We start from the raw sequence: 26,624 nt of genomic DNA, 5'->3' as shown, positions 1-26,624 counted from the left end.
AAATTTAATACTACTGGTGGCAAAGAAATTACTTGTATCCATCCTCCAAAACAAAGTCTCACCATTAAAGGCGTTAGTAAACAACCTTTCAGAAAAAGATACAGAGGAATCAAGTAGTTCTACTCAAATCGTTGTATAAGAAACTACAGCAACCCCATATAAATTAACTACTTCAGATGTCACAAGATTTGACTTACTTCCTCATATAATTGAACAAAATAATTATACAAATCTTTACTTACAAACATTAGGTAAACAAACAGTACGAATTGAAAATCTTTTATCTCCAGCTCCATCCATTCTTGTACCCAAACAGTTATTATTCAAACCTCCTCTCGAACTAAATAAAAACAAATTTCTTATTGAAGATGATAATAAAACATTATTGGATCAACTAATATCAAAACTAGCAAAACTTGATATTACAAATAAAGCCAAAGAGAAGGTTCCTAAACATGAAACCTTAATGCTTCAGGAAGAATTTGATGAATCAATAGATGATACAATTGAAAATAAAAAACAAGCATTTAATCAATTTATGACATCTAGTCTACATACAAATAAAATCCAAAGAATTACATATCCCAAAAATTGAAAACCTACAACAGCCTTACCATATCATAAACGACCAACACTTGTTAATATCCAATTTGAAGAAGTTTTCATATCCAATACTTCTTCCTATTCAGGAAGAACTTTAGTAAACTGGAATATAGACGGAATCTCTGAACATCAAATCTTAGATACTATGAGACATATGACAATATATGCATCTGCATGTAAAATGGTAGGAACCCATGATCAAGAAATAGCAAAAGCCATAATATGTGGGTTTATAGGATGGTTACGTGGATGGTGGGATTTTCATCTCCTAGAATCCATTAAAAAACAAATATTAAATAATACACGACAATGGACTGCTAAAAAAGAACAAAACCAAGATGTCCTGTATACGGAAAGTGATGCTGTCAATACACTAATTTACACTATTACTCTCCATTTTATAAGAAATACAGTTGTCTTAGCATCTAGATCCGAAGATCTTTTATCTAATTTAAAATGTCCAGCTCTATCCCATTATAAATGGTATAAAGATGTATTTTTTTCCCTTTTATTACTCAAAGAAGATAGTCAGCTTGAATATTGGAAAGAAAAATTCATAGCTGGCTTACCATATTTATTTGCTGAAAAGGTAAAAAAACGTCTTAAAAATAAAACTGGTGGTATAATAAATTATTCTAAATATACGCTAGGAGAATTATCTACTGAAATATGTGCTGAAGGATTAGCATTATGCACAGATATGAAATTAAAGAAACAACTTGATAAACAAAAAATGACTGGTAGAAAAGAATTAGGCGATTTTTGTGAACAATTTTGTGAACTCTTTTCTCTCTATGTTTATATTTCTTAGAATGATATTTTTCTTTTTGTTTAGATCTATGTATTTTTTTATGAGATTTATAAATTTTATCTTTTTCTATATGGTAGCCAAAATTGTTCACAAAAATCGCCTAATTCTTTTCTACCAGTCATTTTTTGTTTATCAAGTTGTTTCTTTAATTTCATATCTGTGCATAATGCTAATCCTTTAGCACATATTTCAGCAGATAATTCTCCTAACGTATATTTAGAATAATTTATTATACCACTATTTTTATTTTTAAGACGTTTTTTTACCTTTTCAGCAAATAAATAAGGTAAGCCAGCTATGAATTTTTCTTTCCAATGTTCAAGCTGACTATCTTCTCTGAGTAATAAACGAGAAAAAAATATATCTTTATACCATTTATAATGGGATAGAGTTGGACATCTTAAATTAGATAAAAGATCTTCGGATTTAAATGTTAAGACAGCTGTATTTCCTATAAAATGGAGAGTAATAGTGTAAATTAGTGTATTGACAGCATCACTTTCCGTATACAAGACATCTTGGTTTTGTTCTTTTTTAGCAGCCCATTGTCGTGTATTATTTAATATTTATTTTTTAATGGATTATGGGAGATGAAGATCCCACCATCCACGTAACCATCCTGTAAACCCACAGATTATAGCTTTTGCCATTTCTTGATCATGGGTTCCTACCATTTTGCATGCAGATGCATACATTGTCATATGTCTCATAATATCTAAGATTTTGATGTTTAGAGATGCCATCTATATTCCAGTTTACTAAAGTTCTTCCTGAATAGGAAGAAGTATTAGATATGAAAGTTTCTTCAAATTGGATATCAACAGGTGTTGGTCTTTTATGATATGGTAAGGCTGTTGCAGGTTTCTAATTTTTGGGATATATAATTCTTTGGATTTCATCTGTATGTAGACTAGATGTCATAGATTGATTAAATGTTTGTTCTCTATTTTCAATTGTATCATATATTGATTCATCAAATTCTTCCTGAAGCATTAAGGTTTCATGTTCAGGAACCTTCTCTTTGGCTTTATTTGTTATATATATATATATATATATATATATATATATATATATATATATATATATATATATATATATATATAGAGAGAGAGAGAGAGAGAGAGAGATTAGCCCACTAGCTCATATGAACATATGAGTCCAACGGTCCAGATTAAATCTGGGCCAATCTGACAATCACATCTTTTCGTATTTGAATTTTAAGTTTTTTTTATACGAATCCAAATAACTTGAAATTTTAAGCATGTGTTCCTCTCATGAAGGTGCACCTAATAAAAATATTTAAAAAATAATTCCTAAAACTAAATTGACCAAAATACTCCTGATACTGTTCAGGGGTATTTTGGTCAATTTCTTTTTTGCAAATTATTGTTTTGATATTGTTATTAGATTTTTTATTTTTAAATAATACAAGCCTAAAATTTCAAGTTGGATTTACAGAAAAAAAAATTAAAATTCAAACATGAAATGAGGTCGTGACCGTCAGATCGGCCTAGATTCAATCTGAGATGTTGGGCTAATATGTTCATAAGAGCTAGTGGGATAATCTTATATATATATATATATATAGAAAAAGTTTATATAAGGATGTAACCTTATAATGTAGAACTACAGATGCCCGTCAAAAATCCATCGGAAAAGGTAGTTTTAATGTTGAAAAATCCTTTGATTGATCATCTCGACATCTAGATGTATGAATATGAAAAATAAAAATATTTTAGGTCATCTACATCGTCTATTTTCAAGATTTCCATATGTTTATAGATCTACTTGATTTGAACCATTTTTTACATTTAAAATTTTATAATTAGATATAAAAATAGATTTTGAGATAATCCTAAGAACATTTTACATCAAAATTATATACCATGATAAAATTTGAAGGTGCACCTTACCTCTCTACACCTACAGATGCATCTGTATACCAACTGCACCATATATATATATATATATATATATATATATATATATGCAGTGATTTCATACAATGGTTGTATAGTAATATAATGCAACAATCTTCAAAAACCATGGTAGAGCCATTTGTTTGATCCAAATTTTGGAATATACTTTCTTTTTATTCAAATGAACAATCACAAAAGAAAAAAAAAAAGTAGGGAAATACAACCTAAAATATATGTCTTTAGCCCAATTAATATTAGGTCGTTTAACATTTATCAATTTATTTCTTGCAAATTATTGTTTTGATATTTTTATTAGATTTTTTTATTTTTGAATATTACAACCTAAAATTTCAAGTTATTTGGATCAGTAGAAAAAAATTAAAATTCAAACACGAAATGAGGTTGTGACCGTCAGATCTGCCGAAATTTAATTTGGGCAGCTGGGCTCGTATATTTATGTGAGCTAGTGAGATAATCTTATATATATATATATATATATATATATATATATATATATATATATATATATATATATATATGCAGTGATTTCATACAATGGTTGTAGAGTAATATAATGCAACAGTCTTCAAAAACCATGTTAGGGCCATTTGCTTGATCCAAATTCTGGAATATACACTCTTTTATTATAATGAACAATCACAACAAAAAAAAAAAAGTTTGAAAACACGACCTAGAAATTATGTTTTTAGCCCAATTAACATAGGCCGTCCATTTTGATAAGATGCATAGATCTAGACCTTAAAAGAATTTTTATTTTTCATTTTTTTTTAAATGGATTTATTATCATTAGATAAACAATGTTAAAAATGAAAAAAAAAAAAATATATATATATATATATATATATATATATATATATATATATATATATATATATATATATATATATATATATATATATATATATATATATATATATATATATATATATATATATATATATATATATATATATATATATATATATGGAGAGTGATTTCATGTGGCCATGTCATTGTAATTTAATATAACTGCAATTCTAGAAAACTATGTTTGTGGTATTTGTATGACCTAAAGAATTGCAAACACCCTCACTTCATCCTAATAATCCATCCTAAAAATAATAAAATTCAATTTTCGCCTTAGATATGGTCAAAATGAGTCCCCTTCAAGTCATTTGGTGGATTTTAAGATCTAAAACAGTAAATCAAAATCATTTGTTTCCTTTATTAATATTATTCATCTAATGATAATAAAGTCATAAAAAAAAATTTAAATGAACAAAAATCCTTCACTGAATTGCACCAAGGGCTTGTTTGGATTTTGGATGTATTCATTTTTTGTTTCAATAAAATTAATCATGATAATGAATTATCTATTGTTTAGCAATGTCCATCATGAAGTTATTTGTGGTAAACTTATAGACAATTTAACATATGAGTTTATCTTTTTAAAAGGTTCTTTTACTTTATTCAAATTTATTTGCTGAAAGTTGCATAAGTTTAGCTAGAAATAGATATAAAAAGAGGAAAAGCTTTCTATGTTTCCCCTACAACATATAAGTTTTATCCTCCTCCTTACCCAACCGTCCATTTTTTAATGGAGGGCTAAGATTACCCCAATCACAATGTCACGTGTCTACACTATTTTATTTTTAATGTTTTTCCTATAAACTGTTTTGACACCAAATTTTGGACACCCATTCCTTTATTAAACTCGCACTAACGAAAAATATATAAAAAAAAATATTTTCAATAAAATAAAATGACCAAAATACCCCTGAAAGTTTCAAGGGGTATTTTGGTCATTATATTTTATAAAAAAATTATTGTTAGTAATTTTTATAGGTGCGCCCCAATGAGAATATGGCACGTACCAAATTTTATATTCAGAAAATTTGTATTAAAAAAACTAAAAATAAAATACTTTGAAACATCAGATTTAAGATCAAACGGTGAGTGGCTCTTTTGATAAAAAATGGACGGCTGGATGGTAGGGGGAGGATAGAACTTCTAAGATCAACGGTGAGTGGCTTTCTTGATAAAAAATTGACAGTTGGATGGTAGGGGAGGATAGAACTTCTATGTTGCAAGAGGACATAGAAAGCTTTCCCAAAAAGTCCCTAAAAAAAATACTTGAAAATGACCAACAATTTAAATAACTAAATAATATTAAACGTAAGAAAAATTGCATACCAAATCATCAACAAAAATAATATTATCCAGAACATATTAGCTTAGATAAGATAGTCTACTCCAGATAAAACTAATTGTCATCTAACCAAGCCCCAAGAAAACATCTTTTGCTTGCGTTCTAGACATCGTAATTCCTCTTTGCTTTGAAGTTCAAGAGAGTGTGTAGTGTGTAGTCCAGTACACATTTTAAACTTACTGTAATTTAACACTTTAGTTTTCTTGGATTGCAATCTCAACTCTCTGAATCTTTGCAATTTAATATTCGAGCTTCCATTTTAAAATGCAAATCATTTGCACTTGGTCAATCCGCAGATATAGGAGATTTTAGAGCATTATGCGCTGAAGGTTTTTTTTATGGGATTGTATACAATTGAAAAAAAATAATTTAAAATTTGACTTGTAAATGCAACCATCTAATTTCACATCCAATGGTTAAGATTAATTGTGACAACCATATACTAAAGATAAATTACCTCATGATACTTTTCATTTTCTTATTTGTTTATTGTATTTTTAGATTAATTTCCTTTTTTTCTCTATTAATATTAGATTAGTTTCGCTGTCTCTGGCCTACATCAACATACATCATTTTTACAGATAATACTTGGATACTATATCTTTATCGTATATTTCTTGCAATGCTCGTTCTTAATAGTCTCCTTTTAAAAGCTTACAAGCTTGTAAGCTTGAAAACTCTTAGAAGATGGATATTCCAAAGCTCATTGAGAAGTCTATTGAATTTCCAGTTGTGTGACGATATATACTGTGCAAAAGGGCCATAATAGAGGTTTCCCTCTTAATTATGCTTGCCTTAAAACCATGACTCACGAACCTATTCTTGCACCTGCATGAGCCATGGATATTGCCACTCTTATCCTACAATAGGAAACCTCTACAAATTAAACCGTTCTTATCCAATAATTGAAGTGATATCTTCAATAATTCTGCATCAAATAGTGAAACCATTAAAAAAATAGAAGGAATTTAGAAAAGCAAACTTGCCACCTATAACCTCCACTATAAATTTAGAGTGAAACATCAGTGGCAAATATTCAATAATACATTTCCCAACCAAGCAGGTTACAGGTTATGCAGAGGGCACAGTTTCTTGGGGAAGCGTGGGACTGACGTCCCTTCGAATGACGTAAATTTGTGGAAAAAACATGCACTCTTCAACAAAATGGTAGTGTATAATGGATTGGGGGATGTTATTAGACTGGACTTCAAACTGAAAATCTGGAGGCAATCCATAAGGATGGAGAATCGTTTACAAACACAGTCCACTCTTTGCCAGCAACCTAAAGCACACCTCTACCACTTGGATTGATAATTATTCTGTACAGGGCTAAAGCTTTCTCTATGATTATCAGCCACATGTTCACTGGTAAAACAACCTCGAAGAAGACAAAAATCAGAAAAATGGATGGTAAGGATGAAGCTGCCAAAAACGACACATTAATTCAATAAACAAAGTGATGCACTCTTTGGACCACCCCATCTTCCTCAGCCACTAAAATCAAAGAACTGCCATAAATATAATATACAATCAAACCAGGTTTACCTCTATCATACTTACAAAAATCCCGATACCATTATTCTTTTCTCTATCTTACATGTGATGCTCACCTTGAGCTGGTGTGCTCCTCTCTGGTTTGCCCCATCATCACCCTACAACAACCGAGAAGAAAGGTATGATGCCACTTTCCCAGTCAACCCCCTTCAAACACCAAGCATCACAGAGCAGCTTTTCATTCATTCGTACATATAAATTCCACCAAACCATTTATATCCTATAAAGTGTTTCTTAGGTCATCGACTCTATCAATCACATCCAAGGCCTTTATCCTGTCAATGTCGAAATCTATAACAGGAAGAGTAGACGGCCTCCTGAGAATGGGGAACTCCTTTCTACTGGCACTGGTTGGAGAATGGCTGCTACTCTTGCTCAATCTACAATGTTTAGAAGAGCGAACCGTGGTCTCAAATTCCTGGCTTTTGCTGATACCAGGTGTGAGCTTTCGGAAATTCACATTCCTCATCATCTCCCTATCTTCTTGGGAGAGTGCAGCAGAGGATGGGGATGACTTGGGAGGGGAGACCGTGAGCATTTTCTGAGTTGGAGAACGTATAGGAGATTTGATGGGGGACTTGATGCCTCCTGACCTAGCTTGACTGACCAAATGGTGAAGCCACACCACCAAATCAAGTATATAAGCCTCAGTTTTCTCTTTATCAGCATGGTGGAGGGTTTGGATGCGGATTATGTCCGATTGCCCAGCTGGCTTTCGGTTCACGTCAGACCTAAACCAACCAAGGAATTTAGTGATTAAGATTTAAGTATGAGGAATATTATTTTGTAGAGAGAGGAGCATGGTTTTCTACTTACCCAGTACTCGCCCACTCCCCAACCCATCCAAATCCATGATGAGCTCTGGATTCAATAAAGAAAAGCCACCAAAGGCCATCAGCAATAAACAAACAAAATGAATGCGTGTGGTGAATGCACAACAAACTTATTTGTCAACTCAATTAGTAAAATGATATTGTCTGAGCATTAAGAAAATTTGTGCGTTTCATTACTTGGTTGTGTTGGTTGCAATTGGGACCAGCCACTGCAACGTTTTTTCCATCTCAGCTTTGATTTGAGGAACAGTAAGCTGCAAGGATGCATGTCAATAGTAAGAACTTATTGTTCAAGTACTTATTATTGGCAATGAATAATTTAGTTCATGTGCACTAATTTCAATCAAAAGAATAGCTTGATATAACCACTTTTGAATCTCCATGTATTATTCAAAGGATACATTTGCTATTTCCTGCTACTAAGTCTAACCAATTTATTAAAACCAACAGCGAATGGCCAGATCAACCCACTGATCAAAAGAAAAAAGGGGGAAGAGAGAGAGAGAGAGAGGTAGGGAGGGAAGGACGGAGGAAGGGAGGTTATATCAACCTAGATTGAGAGCAAAAGATAGATTTCCAAGAAACAAAGATCTTCGATAAAATTATAAGTCTTCAGATGTTTTACTTAATTGAAATTTCACAATTTTAAAACCTTTCTAGACACTAAGTGAAATAATAGATATGTAGACATAAATAGGCAGGATGTACACCTGAAATTTTTTCAAACCAAAAACCATAAAATGGAGCAACTTTGTACAACAAAAAAACAATACACATCATATTGATGTTCCCATACTGGATTCAGGAACCAATATGCCAAATTACCAAGCAATGGACATAGCACTTGTAGGATAATTCTAAACTCTAGAACAAAAGACCTACAAAAGTAATCCTCGACTCACATAAGCCAACAGATGAAGATAGGACAGTACCTCTTCCTTGAGATAAAATGATTGCACCTTGGAACGCAAAGCCAACTTCACACTAGGCGGCAGCCCCTGGTACAATGTGTCTCGTGTATTGGGAGGAACAGCACTTGGTCGGGATACCTGAAACATAAGATGTTTATTAAGTACAATCCTTGTCACTATATTCAATTGCTAGCAATTGTTTGGTGTAATCCTATTTCAGATTGAATTGAAACATATTACTGCATCATGTACATACATCACAATAATTACGATAAAATAAAACTAATGAGGAAAACAGAAAAGTTAAGCTATTGTAAATTAAACGAGTACCAGGGCGGTTATGACCTGATGTATTAAAGCAGTGCTTATGAAAGGAGTCCTAAGAGGTGTGTGTCGACACCCAATTTGAAACTGGCTAATTTCCAAAAATTCTAAACCTTAATCCCCAAAAACCTTAGGAAAATATGCCTTAAAGTGACCTAATAAGACTATAATGGCCTAATAGACCTTAGTATACCATCATCTATAGTACACATGCCTTAAACCATAGTCCAATCTTCTAGAAAGCCCTAGCAGATATCCAATAGGAATCCCAAAAACCCTTAGAATACCGAGAATCCAATTAGGTACACAAAAGCTAGAATTTAGGTCAATTTGGGACTGTTCTGAACTCTAATAGGGATTAAATGCAATCCAAAACAGACCAATCCAAGAAGTTGCATCCCAAAGATAGAGACGAAAAAGGGCCTAACAACATGGAGTGCATCGCAGCTTCTGGAAGAGTTGACGATGCATACTGTGACACAAAAGTCGAAGGGGTCAGATTTAATCCTAATTGATTGTATAGTTCTGATATAGGAAAACGTGCAAAAATGTGTGAAATATAAAGCCCTATTTTGTGGTTCAATCCATCATCTAGCATCTTAGGATGCCTTAGAGAATCAAAAGCCTTAGATCCATAACTTTCAAAGACAATAAACCCTATAGAGATAAGAAAACCTTGGAGAGAGAAAATCCTAGCTCAGGAAAACCCTCACCTACAGCTTTAGAATCCTTAATCCTCCATAGCCTTCAAACCTTTAAAACCCTAGGTTCATAAAGAACCCTAACCCTAGGTCTAGCAACCAAAACCCAAGAAAACCTTACTTTTTATATACCACTTTAAAAACCAATTTCAACTACCAAATTCAGCAAATTCTTCAAAGAAAAGGAGAAGGAATAAATCAACCAGAGGTCTGATACGAGCCCCCAACTCTAGGTTTCAAGTGTCCTAGAACAACAGTCCTGGCTTCAGTAAACTTTTCTTTTTCTTTTCTTTTTCAATTTATTTTTTTCTGATTACTTTAGAAATAGTTGTTTGACTCAAAAGATATGCCGGAGCTGCCGACAAACTGAAGAGGACTTGATCCATCGTGGTTAATTCGTCTCTAGGTTGCAATTCAACCCGCCTCCACGATTCTCCATTGATTTACAAAAATTATCTGATTTAGAGAGCATTTTATTTGAGATCTTCCCGGATGTTGCTATAAACAATGTGATCATGGAAATTCTGAACAAATTCAAAGGACTATCAACGTTACTTTGATGACATGCATTATGAGGACCAGCTTAATCCAATATGTGATGAATCCCTAAAAGTTCTATGAGTGGCCATTGGCCACTAATTTAAGGGATTGAAATGTACATTATCTTAAGCTAGTAGCAGATTTATAATGGTCAGCTATGAGATACGAAACGCCTACTATCAAAGCCATTTTAGATTCCCTATTAGTTGGATAAAGCAAAACAATTTTAAAGCTTTAGCTAAAAGCCATATACATTAAAAATAGCATTCAATGATTACGGACACCTTTCCCCAGTGTCAAGCACATTCTTGTTGAAGAGAAGTACACTTTCATGAAAAGACAAAGGAGATTCATCACTTTTTCAAAGATCCAATAACGGAAAGTGGGAACTCCATATGAGAATTGGTTGAACTTCAACGAGAACTGCTACTTACAGTCACATTGACAAGAATGTTGCATGCGACGCAAAACATGGGATGAAGGCACGAAAACCCTAAAAGACCTAATCCATTGCTTTTTATGGGATGTTACAAAATTTATCCCCAGATACTTCAACATCATGTCCATCCCTCGGAAGTTTGCTAACCCCTTAAAACAAAAAATAGACTAATAATGGTTAATCCATGGATACAGTTGACTTCCCTTTCAATATAGGTTACTAGTGTTCCACAAGGCAGACCGCTTAGCATCTAGGCGGTCCAAGGGTCATGGACACCTCGCCTAGGCCTAGGCAGTAAAAATAGGCAGCCTACCCCAGGGCGGGCACCCAGCCTAGGGCCAGCGACCTGCCCAGGAGATAAAATGCCCTCGTTGAGGAGCATTTTTGGGTTGCTTAAAACAAATAAGATGGAAAAAAGGTGGGGTTTAGGTTCAATTTAAACCTAAACCCCATTAAAGGCCATTTCAGAGAGATAAAAACCTCAAAACACTAGATTTTTGTAATTTCTATAGGATCGAAGGGTTTCTCAAAGTTACAAGAAATTGATCTAAACATCACTCATTGATATTAGATTTAGTTTTGAAGACTCTTTTAGTCTTCAAGTCTATATTTCTTTCATTTTTCTTTTCCTCCTCTTGGTTGTGTACTGTGGTTTGTAAACTTTTAAGTTTTAACTATGTGTGGACTATGGATATGGACTTATGGAGTATGGAGGAGTGTATGTGGACTTGTGGACCATAGACATTTGATGTGCCCCGTAACTCTTATGTGTTATTTCTTATTTTCTTTCATTTTCTTGATAATGAATCAATGTCTTGCTAAGTTGCTATGTTGGATTATATTTTCCTATTTTAAGTTTTTACTGTGTATGGAATATGGAGTGCATGGAGTTTGGATTATGGTATGGACTATGGATATGGTCTAATCCTCTAATGCCGAGTTTGAATTTTAAACTTCAAAGTTTGATTTTTGAATTTGAAATGCATGGAATTATGGACTACAATATGTCTCAATATGTATTTTAAATTTTTTTACACAAAATCTGGCTTTAAAACAACTTTTTATTCTATTGGGATGCCCAGACATTGCCTAAGCGCCGCCCGGTATTTTTTGGAACACTAGAGGTTACTGAATTCTCTCTTAATAAATGCTTTAATATTGTGTCCATTAATGAAAAGTTTAGAGAGAGCGGACTAGGTCTAGGAAGTGGAAATTATGGAAAACACTACGAGAGGACATTATATCCAGATAAGGAATATGTACTCCTCATTGTTGGGGTTTCGTAGCCTATAAACCGTGAGAATGAAAATATAATAATTATAATGGAATGTGAACTTCCATGGGAGTGCATGTGTCAATTGAATGACCCAGGGTTAGGCAGCCCAGGTCATGTCCAACCTTTCCCTAGGCATAGGCACAACCATTGAGGGTTTTTAGGAGGGTCATCCCTTGTTGTGGTCAGAGAGATGCCCAGAGATAGTTTGTAGGCCAGGAGAACTTCGGAATCTCATTTTGTGTAATTGTAGGCCTGTGAGAGCAATAACCAAAATCCTCAACAAACTTCCACATGGCATTTATATATCAACGGCAATTCCGAGAAACAACCCTGCAAAGGAATACATGTACATGTGCATAGAGAATCATTAGTGATATGTGCATGTGACTTGCTCTTGAGGGGAAAACCTGAAATCTACATTCTGGGACCGTGGTGCCACAATTTATGGGCCAGCTTTGACAGCCAATCATGAGTCCTTGCATGAGACTGTGGGTCATTTGGTCTTGTGGGGTTGGTTTGAGAAGATAATCGATGATCATGGTCACTGAGTCGGGTGGAGTGCGCTGACGACCATTATTTTTCTTGACCCATTAGTACCAATCCACTTTCTAGAGGTATTTTTTAGTGTTTTAGAGTTCTTAAGATCTTCAGAAACATTGTTTTTAGCTTTGTTTAAGACTTAGGTGGATTGAACATGTGTAGCACAGACCCAAGTACAACACCAGTTAGGAGGTGAGAGTTAGTTCAAGTAGAAGGCTCAGAAAGGGCAAGGGTAGGCTCAAAGAACATGGTTGGAAGTAGTAAGAAAAGATATGGGGACTTATGGCCTCACTGAGAATATGGCCCTTGATAGAGCTGAATGGCAGACCAAGATTCGTATAACCAACCCCAACTAGTTGAGAAAAGGCTCTGATGATGATAATGATGTTTATGTGATTTTTAAAATATTTTTCAGAATTTTTTAAAATTAGTTTATTGCGTAAAACTATAAAAAAGGTAGTGTTGCGATTTCCAAAAGTTCCAGGGGCATTGTGGGATCCATGTGGGGGGACAAGGGCCCAATCCCACACATTAAGAGTCCCACATGGGTGTGGGATGTGGAGCCCACATGTCCTAGTCTTTCCTTTAATTGTTGTTTTTTTTTTTGAACTTGTGTCTTTCCTTTAATTGTTAAGGATTAAGTTATGTTAATAATCTTTTAAAAAGATATCCTTTAGTTTGGTTAGTTATGTTTTAACCAAATTAGTTGTGAATAACATATTTTTTTTTAACTTTTAATTTGCAAAGATATTAGAAGTTATTTCTATGAGAGTAAGAGTCCAAATTTTATGGGACTTTATAATCTACATATAAGTAGATATAGGTTAAATATTCAAGGGATAAGGTTCTTAAGATTCCTCCTCCATCATTATGGCTAATCGAAGGAATGGACGGCTAAGATATGTTTCTATCTCACCTCATAGATTACCTAGGAGTCCTATGGCCAAGTGGAATTCTAATTCAGATAGGCATTAGCCTAGACCCATTGAACGCTATAGATAGAGTGGCTCTCCTCATTCTAATCTCTCTCTCTCTCTCTCTCTCTCTCTCTCTCTCTCTCTCGAGTGGCACACACCACCCTAGAAGCCCTAAGGGGGTGGCATGCACCACTCAGGGATCATAGAGGGAGGCACGCCCTGTCCTATAAGGTATAAGAGGGTGGTGCCGTATGGCATGCCCTAAAAGAACCCTCTAAGTGCTCAAGGAAATCCTAGCTATTAGCTCATGCTCTCTATGCCCCAGTTCTAAAAAGAGTATTGCCTATGTGCTTCCCAGCTAGGAGAATTCAGCAGGGCCAATAGGATAAAGGAGTGTACCATGGGTTAGGTAATCGAGTAAGGGCCGTATCAAGTCCTAAGGGTATGACCCTAGGCAAAGCCCAATCAGTTTTCCCGGCCATTTTTGTTTATTTTTCAATCAATATTGCCTGGTTTATTGCAATTTTCTGGAACATTATTTGTATTAGGAATGGGAATGAGCTTGAGGCCGGATTAGGAATGGGCTTGAGGTCAAGGTGGCACCTGTAACTCAGCTACCGGTCTCGGTCTCCATTCCTACCAATACTAACCCCTTTTCAAAACTACTAACGTTTCAGCTTTTGGATTGACTTATATTTATTTGGCAATAAAAGTAAGATCCTGGGTTGTATTTAGGTTTGTTTTAACTTACAACATTGTTTTAGTTGCACTTGTAAGAGGAATTCAATAATCTTATATTAATGAAGGCTAAAACTTTTCTATTTTATTCCCTTAAATTTCACATAGCTACTTCTTTCATTCATACTAGTTTTGGACCTACTAGTAATGATGTAAATGACACCTTTATTTGGGTTTCATCATGTTCTGCTGTTATTTATAAATCACCCTTTTTCACTAAGTCAGTAAGGGATTTGGATGTCATCTCGCCTGTGTATTATTTGCATAATTTTCCAAGTACATAGCTGCTGCCATTCTGAACAACAGTACATGATATGGGTAATAGGGATTGTTTACTGTAATATAGAAACAAGTACAATACCTTGGTATGCAAAGGATGCAAGGTAATGTTTGTCAGCATCCCATGGCTAATCTAGCTGTGCCCATTTTCAAGCAAGAGAATATATATGGGTGAAACCCTTACCATTAATCTCAGAGATTCAACCACGGCCTGAATAACTCACACAGACAGAGCAGTCAGTGTGTCCTTTAACATGCAGGAGAAAGCATGAACGTTATTCTCCCCAACATATATTGGATTGGGTGCCTGCAGTGTCTGCTATTGCTACTGAACATGGCCTAGGACACTCGGTTTGATTACACATACTAAAGAATAGTGGACAACCACTTGAGGGCGATGACAAATAGTCCAGATCATAGGGTACACTGGTTTCTTAATTAAAGAAGTTTGGATGCCACTTGTTATATATACTTTTAGGAATTAATGAGTGTAACTTTGTACATGGTTGTCATATTCTCAAAATATACTTTTAGGAAATTGCCATTGTGCAACCCAGAGATCACATACAAATCTAAGACTATTGTTATTTTTGTAATTAAATGCCAAAACCCCCTAATTTTATCAAAACCTGCAAGGTTGGTCTTGAGGATTACAGGTCCCAGATTATGGAACTTATTGGATTAAGATCGGTAATGCATATATGAGCTTTACCTCTCTCATCTTAGTGCACATGTCATATGTGCATTCAACATATGTAAGACCACTGTGAAATCAAATTTGCCATATACACAGAGCACAAGTGCCTACATGCATCTACGCTTGAATATGCATAATGAAGCCCACAAATAGCATTGAAACAAACCCAGGAAGGCCAGCCAAAACTCAATGAAATTCCCTCAAAAGGGAAATGCCACTTTCCCACCATAACTTGGGCAAAGTGAAGCAGAATTCAGCTGCAGGGACTGATAAGCAGAGCATAATGACACGGCTGATAACGTTTAAACTCATCACAACACAAGGTTAACTGTTGCGTGCAGAAAAAAGTATGATCCCAGCCCACTCAACGCAGCCACATGCAATGCATAAAACAGACAATCATGTTTTGATTTATACTTTTTCCATTAGTTCATGGGTTCAGAAGTAGATCTGCAAATCCAATATGCACCACATCACAGTGCTAAAAAACTAAATTTGGGTTCCAAGAACTCTCGACTTTTCCCTTAGTTATGCATCATTATTCTTTTGTATATTTAGAAGAATGCAAGCATTCCAAATTCTTCCCTCCACCTGTTAAGCAAGAGGAACCTAAATTAGAGTACAGAGAACGGAACATATGAAAGAAAAAATGACTCACAAGACTATCGATTTGCGTGATGATATTTGCATAGTGCAACGCAAGGCCTGCTGAACCCAATCTTTGATTGTTTCCAAGAGATCCCTTCTTCACCAATTTCTCATCTTCAGCAACTTAGGCAAGAGAAGAAAGACATCACTAGGAATTAATCCAAAAATATCACCAGCAAAGATCAAAATGCATTTGAACCATATAAGAATACATGAAGTAAATAAAGCGACAATTCCTTCTAAAAGAAAACTAATTCCGGCTAAAATGATCCCAACTTAAAAGAAATGTAACCAATGTCATGCAACTATGATAGAAGAACTGCAACAAAAGGCTCAAGTGCAAGTCAAACATGAGAACTGAAGGACAGGTGAGTAAGAGTTAGAAATACGATTGGAGAAGAGAAAAACGAATAACAAAGTAAACCAAGCAAATTCAATGCTCGACATAACTTCTGACCCACCAAAACTAAAAAGGAGAAAAAGGGAGGGGGAGGGGGTCGGGGGGGGGGGGGGGGGGGGCGCAAAAAAGCCATAAAGAGGTAAGCATGGCATGATGATATGCCAAAATAGGAATAGGAAAAATATTAACCCTAAACATAAACCATGCAATGTGAGCTAGAATCTACAATGAGAAATTAATCTTAATAGCATTTCTTCACGAGAATGTCAACTGTTTCAGAATCAGTAGACTTGTTCAGCTTTTTACAGATTTGAGCATCAAACAAGTTTAGTTACATGGAACATATAATATTACATTTGTGTGAAAAAAAAGTACACATTTTCTCCCCTGAGAATGAAAAGAGGTCCACAACCTCAAATAGCAGGAACAGTAACTTCCAAAAACTAAACATAAAATATAGACTTTTATCTTGGCTTGCAGGGGTTTCAAACTCTTACATGTCAACATTTGCCAAAGGTTCTCAAATGCATTTGTTCATGTCTTAGGTAAATTCCATCCATCACCATCAAAACATATTTTCTTACACGTAAATGTGTGCTTCAATTTTTCTGAAACGACAGGCCCTCAAATTTTTTTATTTACGACGAAGTAATCTCAAGAAAGTGAGGATGCTGACTTGAATAGCATTTTTGTTTTAGGGTTTTTAAACCAAAGCTCTGGCAACAACCCATAGTTGATCACAGTACCTAGAGCAACCACTAGTACAGAGTACTAAGTATACTTTTAACACTTTTTTGAAGAACTTTAAAAGACAATTCAAATAGGTCAAAGACAAACCAAATAAATTTTACAATCTCATAAGTAAATCCCAATATTCAGTGCATCTAAAAAATCCAATCCTAGGGAGAGATACCTTAGATACAACCATCAAACCATTAAGACACTAACCTTGAGCCCAGTGTACTAACTATACTTTAAAATCTTCGTTTAAGAATTTCTTTAAAGTTTAAACAAAAACCAATTCAACCAAAGCCAAACCACATACATCCTAAAATTTCATAAGCAAATCCTGATATTCACCCCACTTTGAAACCCAGGGCAAAGATACTGTAGATACCCACTCTGAATGTTTGCTGTTAGCATAACAGGATAAAATTTCAATATTTAGTACTTTCTTGGTTGCAAGGCTCCTTTAGCCAAGCTATAGATGATGATAATAATGCGACAGAAGTTATAACTAGGCAAACAATGAACTGTAACAGTACAAAGTCATGTTACAAGGATGCAGATACAAGTCTCAGTATCTGTTACAAGGAAGCAGATACCAGACACGGTGTCTGAAACAGATACATGTGTCAGAAATGTCAACCTGAAAATTTTCTTTTTAGTCATATAAGTCCATACATTATTTATAGGGGGTGTGATATTAAGGAGTTCCATGGTAAAACTTTAACAAAAGAGAAAGGAAGAGTGTCTGAATTTCTAAATAGTAGGACATGCGTGTCATGTCCTTGGCCTCACATATTCCTAGAATCTTCGACCATGCGTCCAAGTAACATAGGGATGATGTCATTTTCTCTTCTTGATAATAATAACATACCCCCATCAAGCAAATTAACTGCAAGCATCTTAGAGAAAATATTACAAAATTTATTTTGTTTCTTAGAATGTTCATTTGTCCATCTTCGGCTTCCAGGCCAAAACTAACTGCAGAAGTTAATACTTAATACTAAAACTAAAAGAAAGATGAATGATCAAAGGAAAGTGTACCGATATGCATGCATACAGCTCTTCCAGAAACTTCAAAGTCAACTCAAGCTAAAAAAGGCTATAAAGGTAATATAAAAAACTTAATATATAGAAGCATTTAGATACATACCAGCAGCCCCAAAGGCATCATGAATCTCTAGATGTAAGAAGTGCACAATGTCTACAAGCTTCTCCATGACCTGTAATTGATTTCACAGAGAACTTAGTTTCCAAGATGTCCACTTCCTCAGGGCTCAAGAGAGCAATATGGACTTTGCCAGTATGTGAAAGTAAATTCGAGAGACAAGTTCTTAGGGAACACACACAAGGGAGCTCTTAAACTTGTCAGAAACCAAGTAGAAAGAAGCCGAAAAATATTCAAAATAAAAAGATGGCATACTGAGTACTCAGGTGAAGTATACTAACAATCAATCTAAAGCACATAAGAAAAGGAAATGCGGTAGTAAACCAAAAGCAAGGAGTAGATAGGTACCTCTTCCAAAATTCTAGACCAGAGGGATTTTTTCTTCAAACTCCTTACATGCTTTTTTTGGCTTTTGAGCTCTGCCCTCAAGATCGCAAGGCTGTCCCCTGTGAATAGTGGTAAGAAATCATGCTCAATTTTTTGACAGTATGAGGCTAAACACAAATAAAAAAGAAATATTATACAATGATAAATGAATATAATACAGAAGGAAAAAACAAATAACACTTCATGACAAACCTAAACAGAAAATCTTATCTGCTTCCCTAGTCCAAAATTAGATAGAGGCTATTAATCTAGTACCACCCATTTCTGGCATTTTATATAAATCCTTCAAATCATAGACTCCGGACCCGAATTGGTCCCGAGACAAGTTGACCTGGAAACACTAGACCATAATAGTATGAAAAGCTTGAGATTCCAAATCTTTTTAGATTTTGGAATCGTGGAATTGCGACTGGCTAGAAAATTCATGTTTATGGAATCGACATTCGTACAAGGGGGATTACAAAAAATGAGATTCCTACTTCACAGGAATCAAGATAGGACCCAAATGGAATTGAGATCACTACAAATATGGAATCGAGATTCTATCATCTTAGGAACGGGTTTCTGGCCTATGTGGATCGACCCAAATGGAATCGAGAGTCCTTCATATATGGAATCAAGATTCCAATATCTTTGAAATCGAGTTTCTAATTTGATGCTTCTCATAGGTTCTAAATTGTTTATGTAGTTCATGGCCCTATTGTTTAAGTTTCTAATTTGATGGAGAGAGTATCATTATATGTGGAATCCAGATTCAACAAATGTAGAATCGAGATTCAATAATTGTAGAATAGAGAATCAATAAATATCACAAACGATATTCTATAAGTGTTGGAATCGAGATTCCTAAAATAAGGAATTGATAATCATGGCTTCACATAAATGGATTCAGTGAAGATTCCTTGTCAGAATCAAGGAATCAGGATTCCGGATCAGAATCGTGGCCTTGGGTGAGAGATTCTGGTAACCATGGACTAGGCTACGTCTTACAAAAAAGATAAAAGGTAAAATAAATACTTGGACCAGCCAAGCTTTTAAACACTGTTTGTATTAACCTGAAACTCATTGCTAAGATCCATATCCTATAGCCTGAACAACCCTTTCGCCTTCAGTCTTCAGATACTACAATTCACTTTCTGATAAAAGGAATAAAGTTTCGACAGCGAAATTCCCCCATATATCAAAACCATCATTACCATGCAAAAGAAAAGCTCCAATTCTTAAAAAAACAGTAAATCATTCCTGGAACACAGACCCATACAGTGAGAAATGTTACTTTAAGAACAACTCACCTCTTTGTGCTGAATTTGAGTTCTCCTCTTCTTGAAGCTTCCGCCGGTAATCTTGCTCAAATCTGTCCAGAGCATGCAACTCATGGTATAGCTCCTGCGAACATTACAGATATCACATCATCTTTATAAGGTTCCTCTAAAGGTTACCATAGCCAACAGAATCTGCTCTAAAATAAGGAAAAAAATAAAACTAAAAATATGAAAAAAATAACACAGCCACAAAATGACCAGAATTAATGCACTTGAATAAGGGTAAAATTGATTTGCAACAACATTTCATATTAACTATGAATGAATTAATGCACTTGAACAAGGGTAACATTGATTTGCAACAACATTTCATATTAACTAAGTAAAGAAATTAATTTGAAGATAGAATCCTATTACTAATAAAAAAACAAAATGAGGATGTAGAAGCGGCAGTGCCATACAACTGGATTGAGCTAAACAATAGAACGAAGATGGATAAATATGAAATTACTTACAAGAAGAAGTATGAATAAGTGCAACCCAGGACTCCAGCCACTTGGACCAGTACTCTTCAAAGCCAACTACTCCAAGTGCAATGTTCGAAAATGCAGCCGCCCGGCTGCCTAGTCGAAAAAGTTCAAAAAATGCCTAGGCACTGTCTGGGTAGGGTCATTCTGAGCCCTGTCTTTGGGCGCTGCCAAGGCGCTATTGTTTGGGCACCCACCTAGGCGCCGCCCGTGACACTTTGCGGACGGGCAGAAAGAAACCCTCGAGGGGGGGTAAAAAATGTTATTGGTTTTGGGGGCTATTCTAACCCCCCCCCCCCCCCTAAAAACAAAAACTATGGCCCTTTGGGTGAGAGCCCCATCCCCCCTCCCACACCACCACTCTTTTGTGATTTATCGAAAAATCGATAAATTTTTTTTTTTTTCAATTTCTTCCCAAAACAAAGGCAATAGTTCATGGGTAGATTTGGAGCTTTTAGTAGTTGATTTTGAGAACTTTTGGTGACCCAATAGACAAGATTTGCACCGACATCGATTTGATTTTGATATTTTTAAAGTATTATCATATTTTAAAGAGAGTTTTGATTTTATTTTGATATAACATATTATGTTATGGATCATGTGTTTTTTTTTTTTACCTTATTTTTTTTCTTTTACAATAAATTTACATGTTTGATTGATTTTTTTTGTGATTAATTGAATTTTTTTCAATTGGACGATGAAATTGAGCAAATATCATATTCTTTTATGAATAGTTGATTCTTTTTTTGTACAATGTGTCATGTTTTGATATTCTATTTTTTTTTTTTTACTTTATTTGATAAATAATTGATTATGTGATATCTTAATGGGCTAAGTATTATGTCAAAGTGAAACTAAGGTCTTATATATTCCATTATTCATTTAAGTCTTATTGGTGAGGGCACCCTGTCTCTGAGCGGGCGCCTAGGCGGCCAGGTACCACCAGTACTCTTCAAAGTCAACTATGCCAAATGCTACAGTAGACACCATCAAAAGTGCGAATCAAGCCCAAACAAGACGAATCAAATGCCCCTAAACCTTAGAGAATCCCAAATGTGATAAGGTATTTGTACAATCTTCTGTAAGTGATTTTTAATGCTACTCAATGGGTTCAAGTTGGGCATATGTCATATACTTCAACTTCAAGAAGGTGCAAGGCTCAGAATCTGAACTTCAAATCATCACTTTATAAATTTCTTTCTAAACACATGCAACTATGGCATCTTTTGCTACAGGGATGCTATGCACAGCTGACCTTGCATAGATGCAGATCATGTACAAAACCACAACCATAGTTAGATCAGGATTCTCCATGCTGCTACAAATTAAAGTGGCATAGATTCTTGAATATAAGGAAATTAGGAACTGCACTTTCAGGCATCTCAAACTTGACCCTTCCTAAGGAACAAATTTCAAACACTAGTTACAAACTACCTCATTCCAATTAATACCACAAATCATAGGCCTAAGAATGATCCTTACATGCTACAAGCTTATGTGTGGCCCAAGAATTAATCTTAGAAAGAACAAAGTGGTGGTTATTGGGTATAAGGGTCTCAAAGTGGAGGAACCAGCTACTCTACTACAGTGAGGATTTGTCATGCTTCCCAATAAACCTCAGTTGTCATATGCACCAAGGTGGACCAAAGAGAATGTGAGCTTGGTTATGGAGTAATTTCCACAAAAACTAATATATGGGGAGCCAAATCTTCTAGTGGAAGTGCATATCTCGCCAAAGTATCTCATCCAAGTACATTGTTTGTTCCATGTTCAAATTGTTAAGGAGCAGTAAAAACAACTTGGTGAATGCAGTGAGATTTCCAATGGAGAGGTTATGGAGTGGGTTCAAGCATAACTTGGACAGAATAGAGGAGGGTTCTTAGCATAAAAGGCAGGTGGCTTGGACCTAAGGCATCTGAGGCTGAGGATATAAGGACCTCATAGATAAGTGGAGTGGTTTTTCATGAAAGAGCTCGGAACTCTATAATGAAGACTCAAAAGATTTTACAATGTCTTGGGAGCCTGAAGGGATATTCTTCAAGAAAGAAGTCTACAAGAACCATTAAATTTAGGGTCCGGGAGAGGACTTAAGTTAATATTAAGTTTGATTCTTGATGCGTGAAATAGGCCCTGTAGATAAGGTTTCTATGCCTAACCAGGCAATTCAAATCATTTTTTCTTGTTATTAATTCGAGACATGAAAAGCTCCAAAATTGCACTACTTTTCCAGTAGATAGAGCCATTAGCTTTGCTGATAAATTTCCCGATAAAATAACAGACAAAAATCAACTTCAAAGATTTTTTGGATGGTTAAATTATGTTTCAGATTCTTATCATAATTTAGCTCAAGATAGAAAATTAATCACAGTAAGATTAAGAACCCTCCTGAATAGACTGACCAGATGACTAAAGCAGTCCAACAAATTAAACAAAGGGTTAAAGAACTTCCTTGTCTAGCTATCCCAGATCCATCTGCCTTCAAAATCATGGAAACAAATGCCTCTAAGGGGGATATGGAGGTATATTGAAGCAAAAAATAAAAGACAAGAAACAATTAGTTCTATTTATTTCAAAAAACTAGAATATTCATTACTACAATTTAATCTACTTGCACTAACAACAGTTTTGTTTATAATGCGGAAAAACTCTATGGATTCTCAAGAGTTAACATGACATCAGACGATACAATACCTATTAATCCTAGCTAAGGAATCTCTTAAGCCAGAGATCAATCATTATGAACTAATTGAAAAAATAATTATCGGTATTCAAAAACGTTCTCAGAGTGATCTCTGTGAGAACACTGAAAAAATCATTAACAAATTATCCAAGTATAAGGATACCTCATTTGCTTGGAAAAATAAAAAGAACTACTGAGGACTTGGCCGATATCATTCTCACAGATGAATTCGAAAAAGGCCAAGACTATGCTATGCTAACAAGAATATTTTGTGTACAAGAACTCTTTGAACCATCTTGCAGATTCTCTAGGATGGCCCCTAGAAGAAAAGATAAGAGAAGCTAACAAGAAAAAGCAGAAAGAGATAATACAAGCTGCTCTAAAAAATAGAGAAAAGGGGGAAAGCTCAAGACAAATACCAGAATTGCCTTATGAGGTATCAAAACAAATTAGCAAAAAAGCTCAAACTAAATATCTTATAGAAATTTGGAGGTACTTCCAAATTTTCACTTATTACAAACAAAAAATAATTTGTTGGAAAAAGGGTCTTCATGGAATACATCTTCAAGACAATGAAGAAGAAGAATTATTAATGATAGCAAGATTTATTACAAGCTTTTATCTCGAATCTAAAAATTAAAAAGGAATTCCTAAAATGTTGTCTTGCTTCCAAAAAACTTGGTTGTTGTAATGCCATCCAAGATATTTAGCAAGAAAATTTATTTGCTGCCCATCATGTTTTTATAATTGACCTTGGAGAAAGAAGAGTATTGCCCTTCCCAAACTCAAAAGGATTATTTTATGAAAAGAGAGATATCCTTGAAGGAAGAGCAGAAGTATTTAAAAATATTTAGGAAGTTATATTGGCTCATTCCTATGATGAGACTTACGAGATCTTTCATTGTGAAAGAATTACCATCCTCTCTAAGGGGACGCCAGCAATACCACAAGAGTGGTATGAAAAATTAAACAGTTGTGAAATGCATTCTCAATACGACAAAAGCCCAAGTAAAAGGGAGTCTTGAAACAAAACAAGGACTATTAAAGAAAATGAATGATAAGAAATACAATCAAATTCACGAAGATGACAGATCAAATTTTTATGAAATCTTAGATGATGTGGGACTGGCAAATCTAGATAACATGATGGAAGGATGAGCTCATAGCTCTAAATTATGCTTAAAAGCTCTAACTAAAGCTTATTAGCCTTAATTACTCTTAAAGAATAAAAGCCGAGATATTTCTCAACCAGATGACTTCATCAAAAGATTACCTGATACCAGCCTATCCTAACACCTATTCAAGCTTTTTGTCTGAAAGGACGCTACCACTTATCACACTTGCTTAAAAAATAAAACCCATGAAGGTACTACCCTGCCACATGTTTAAGCACCATGCCACATATCTACTACTCAAAGAATCTCATGGCACCGAAAAACTATTTTTGAAGATGTCAGACTACCTGCCATGACACCTATTGAAAGATTGCATAAAGCCACCTGATGTTAGCTACGCACCACACCAACCTCTTGTTAAACCTATAAAATAACAAGACTACCTGTCATGCCAATTGATGAATGGAAGCTACCAGAAACCACATGCTCGAAAAAGGATAACCATGCACCTCACTAACCACCTATCTCAAAAGATAAGGACAAAGTTGGGCAAGCCATTTATGAAGGACCACCTTTCCAAAAAAAAGCCAGACCTTAATCAAAGAAGGATGCATGAAACCTATATAAAGCGGCCAAAGGCAAGAGATCAAAGCATCAGTAGAGAGAGAGCGAAGAAAGATAGATAGTGAGAGACAATTAGAGAGAGAATTAGAGAAAGACTGAGAAGAGAGAGAGAGAAGAGACTCATTCGATTTATCTATCAATGCTTTAATCTCTTGCCTTCGGCCTCCTCTTATAGAGGTTTCAGGCATCCTTCTTTGATTAAGGCATGGCTTTTCTTCGGACAGGTGGTCTTTCATAAATGCCTTGCTCAATTTTGTCCTTATCTTTCAAGACGGGTGGCTGGTGAGGTGCATGGTTATCCTTTTCCGAACATGTGGTTTTTGGTAGCTTTCATTCATCAATTGGTATGACAGGTGCTCTTGTTATTTAATAGCTTTAACAAGAAGTTGGTGAGGTGCGTAGCTAACCCCAGGTGGCTTTATGCAATCTTTCAACAAGTGTCATGGCAGATAGTCTGACATCTTCAAAAACAGTGTTTCGGTTGCATGAGATTCTTTGGGTAGTAGATAGGTAGCATGGTGCTTCAACAGGTGGCAACGTTGTACCTTCATGGCTTTTATTTTTTAAACAGCTGTGATAAGTGGTAACGTCCTTTCTGACAGAAGACTCGAATAGGTGGCAGGATAGGCTGGCATCAAGGAATCTTTTGTTGAAGTCATCTGGTTGAGAAATATCTCGACTTCTATTCTTTAAGAGTAATTAGGGCTAATAAGCTTGTTTAGGGTTTCTAAGCAATGTTTTCATACATAAGCCTACGTCCAATCTTCACCCTGACTCTAGTGTTCAAAGTTGGACACCTTGTCTTCTGTTTCTGGGTCCTCCATCTCATCATCAAGATCTTGGGTTAGATCTTCATTATTTCCCTTAAGATGTTGCTCACTATTGTGCTTCTCATACCATCTTCTTTCTATTATTCTGGCTAAAATTGGGGGATCGCTTTCATTATCGATTTCAAACTTCCATTTGATTATCCATGGGATATGTTTCTTCATTATAAAATGCGGCCATTGACTTATCATTATATCCCACTTTCGCATAAAAGTGATCTAAGAGTCTTCTTGGTAAAATTTCTCTCTTCACCCCAAAATGCTTCCACCAAATTGAGAACCAATTCGGGAAAAGATTATTGGGTGCAACTTTCACAGCTCTAGATCATCCATGTATGGGTATAACTCCGATTTTGGTAATATAGGACATTAGTCCAGGCATCCATGTAATCAAAATAATTCATTTTTAAATATGCTAAAGAAAATGATCTATTAGAATTTTCTCCTTCCATACGATCTTTCCAGAAATATAACTGGCATTAAACTCTTCGGGTGATAATACTTTTATTATTCGGAGCTTTGAATAAGCAATTTCTGTCATAGATCTGTATTCATGATTTATATAAGCACTATTAGTTTGAATCAGAATTTTCTCATAACATTCCCTATCTTTTATAAAGGTTTTGACTGGAAAATAAGCCTTTGTTCCCATGTATTTTTTGGCAAGTTCAATAGGGGTTATTGATAGATCTTTGTCTTCAACTGTTAAGACTTTTTGAAGAGAGGAGAATCTGAAGAGTTTTATTTTCTGGTCATGAGGGGAATATCCCATGGTTGCTTGCTTATCAGCGTATTCTGTAGCCTTTCCCTTAGGGCTGATCCAGGCCATTCTGCAAGAATTCCCGAGTTAGAAAATCAGGAAGAGAATTATTTTATCCTTTAATATATTTGATATCAAATTCAAAAATAGATAAAATGGCCTGCCATCTAGCAAATATTTGTTTAGAAGCCAAATTTTTAACATCTTTT

General features: G+C 35.0%; 1 protein-coding gene across 7 annotated transcripts in view; it reads right to left on the bottom strand.

The window, feature by feature from the left end:
* Positions 1-6,509: 6,509 nt before the first annotated feature.
* Positions 6,510-26,624, bottom strand: part of LOC18449026 (Ikzf5 (DUF668)) — a 43,090-nt gene continuing 22,975 nt past the window's right edge. For 2 of the 7 annotated variants that reach the window (XR_967151.3, XR_016044145.1), the window contains 9 exons: positions 19,913-20,006; positions 18,582-18,679; positions 18,219-18,288; positions 15,950-16,062; positions 8,862-8,978; positions 8,107-8,183; positions 7,913-7,957; positions 7,153-7,827; positions 6,510-6,907 (listed from right to left, as the gene is read on the bottom strand). Coding sequence is in view for 3 of the 7 variants with exons in the window: in XM_088851569.1 (XP_088707695.1) it covers positions 7,317-7,827; positions 7,913-7,957; positions 8,107-8,183; positions 8,862-8,978; positions 15,950-16,062; positions 18,219-18,288; positions 18,582-18,679; positions 19,913-20,006 (1,125 nt within the window). In the remaining 4 variants the exon portion in view is untranslated. Of the gene's footprint in view, positions 6,965-7,037; positions 7,828-7,908; positions 7,958-8,106; positions 8,184-8,861; positions 8,979-15,949; positions 16,063-18,218; positions 18,289-18,581; positions 18,680-19,912; positions 20,007-26,624 lie in introns of those variants that run through there. The other 5 variants (XM_088851569.1, XM_011630567.3, XR_016044146.1 and 2 more) reach the window with 4 other exon arrangements.

This window comes from Amborella trichopoda, chromosome 11 (genome assembly GCF_054954075.1).
Source record: "Amborella trichopoda isolate Santa Cruz 75 chromosome 11, AtrichopodaSantaCruz75HAP2 v2.0, whole genome shotgun sequence".
NCBI lineage: Eukaryota > Viridiplantae > Streptophyta > Magnoliopsida > Amborellales > Amborellaceae > Amborella > Amborella trichopoda.
The sequence above is the reverse complement of the archived record's forward strand: the minus strand, read 5'-3'. Positions and strand labels throughout refer to the sequence as shown.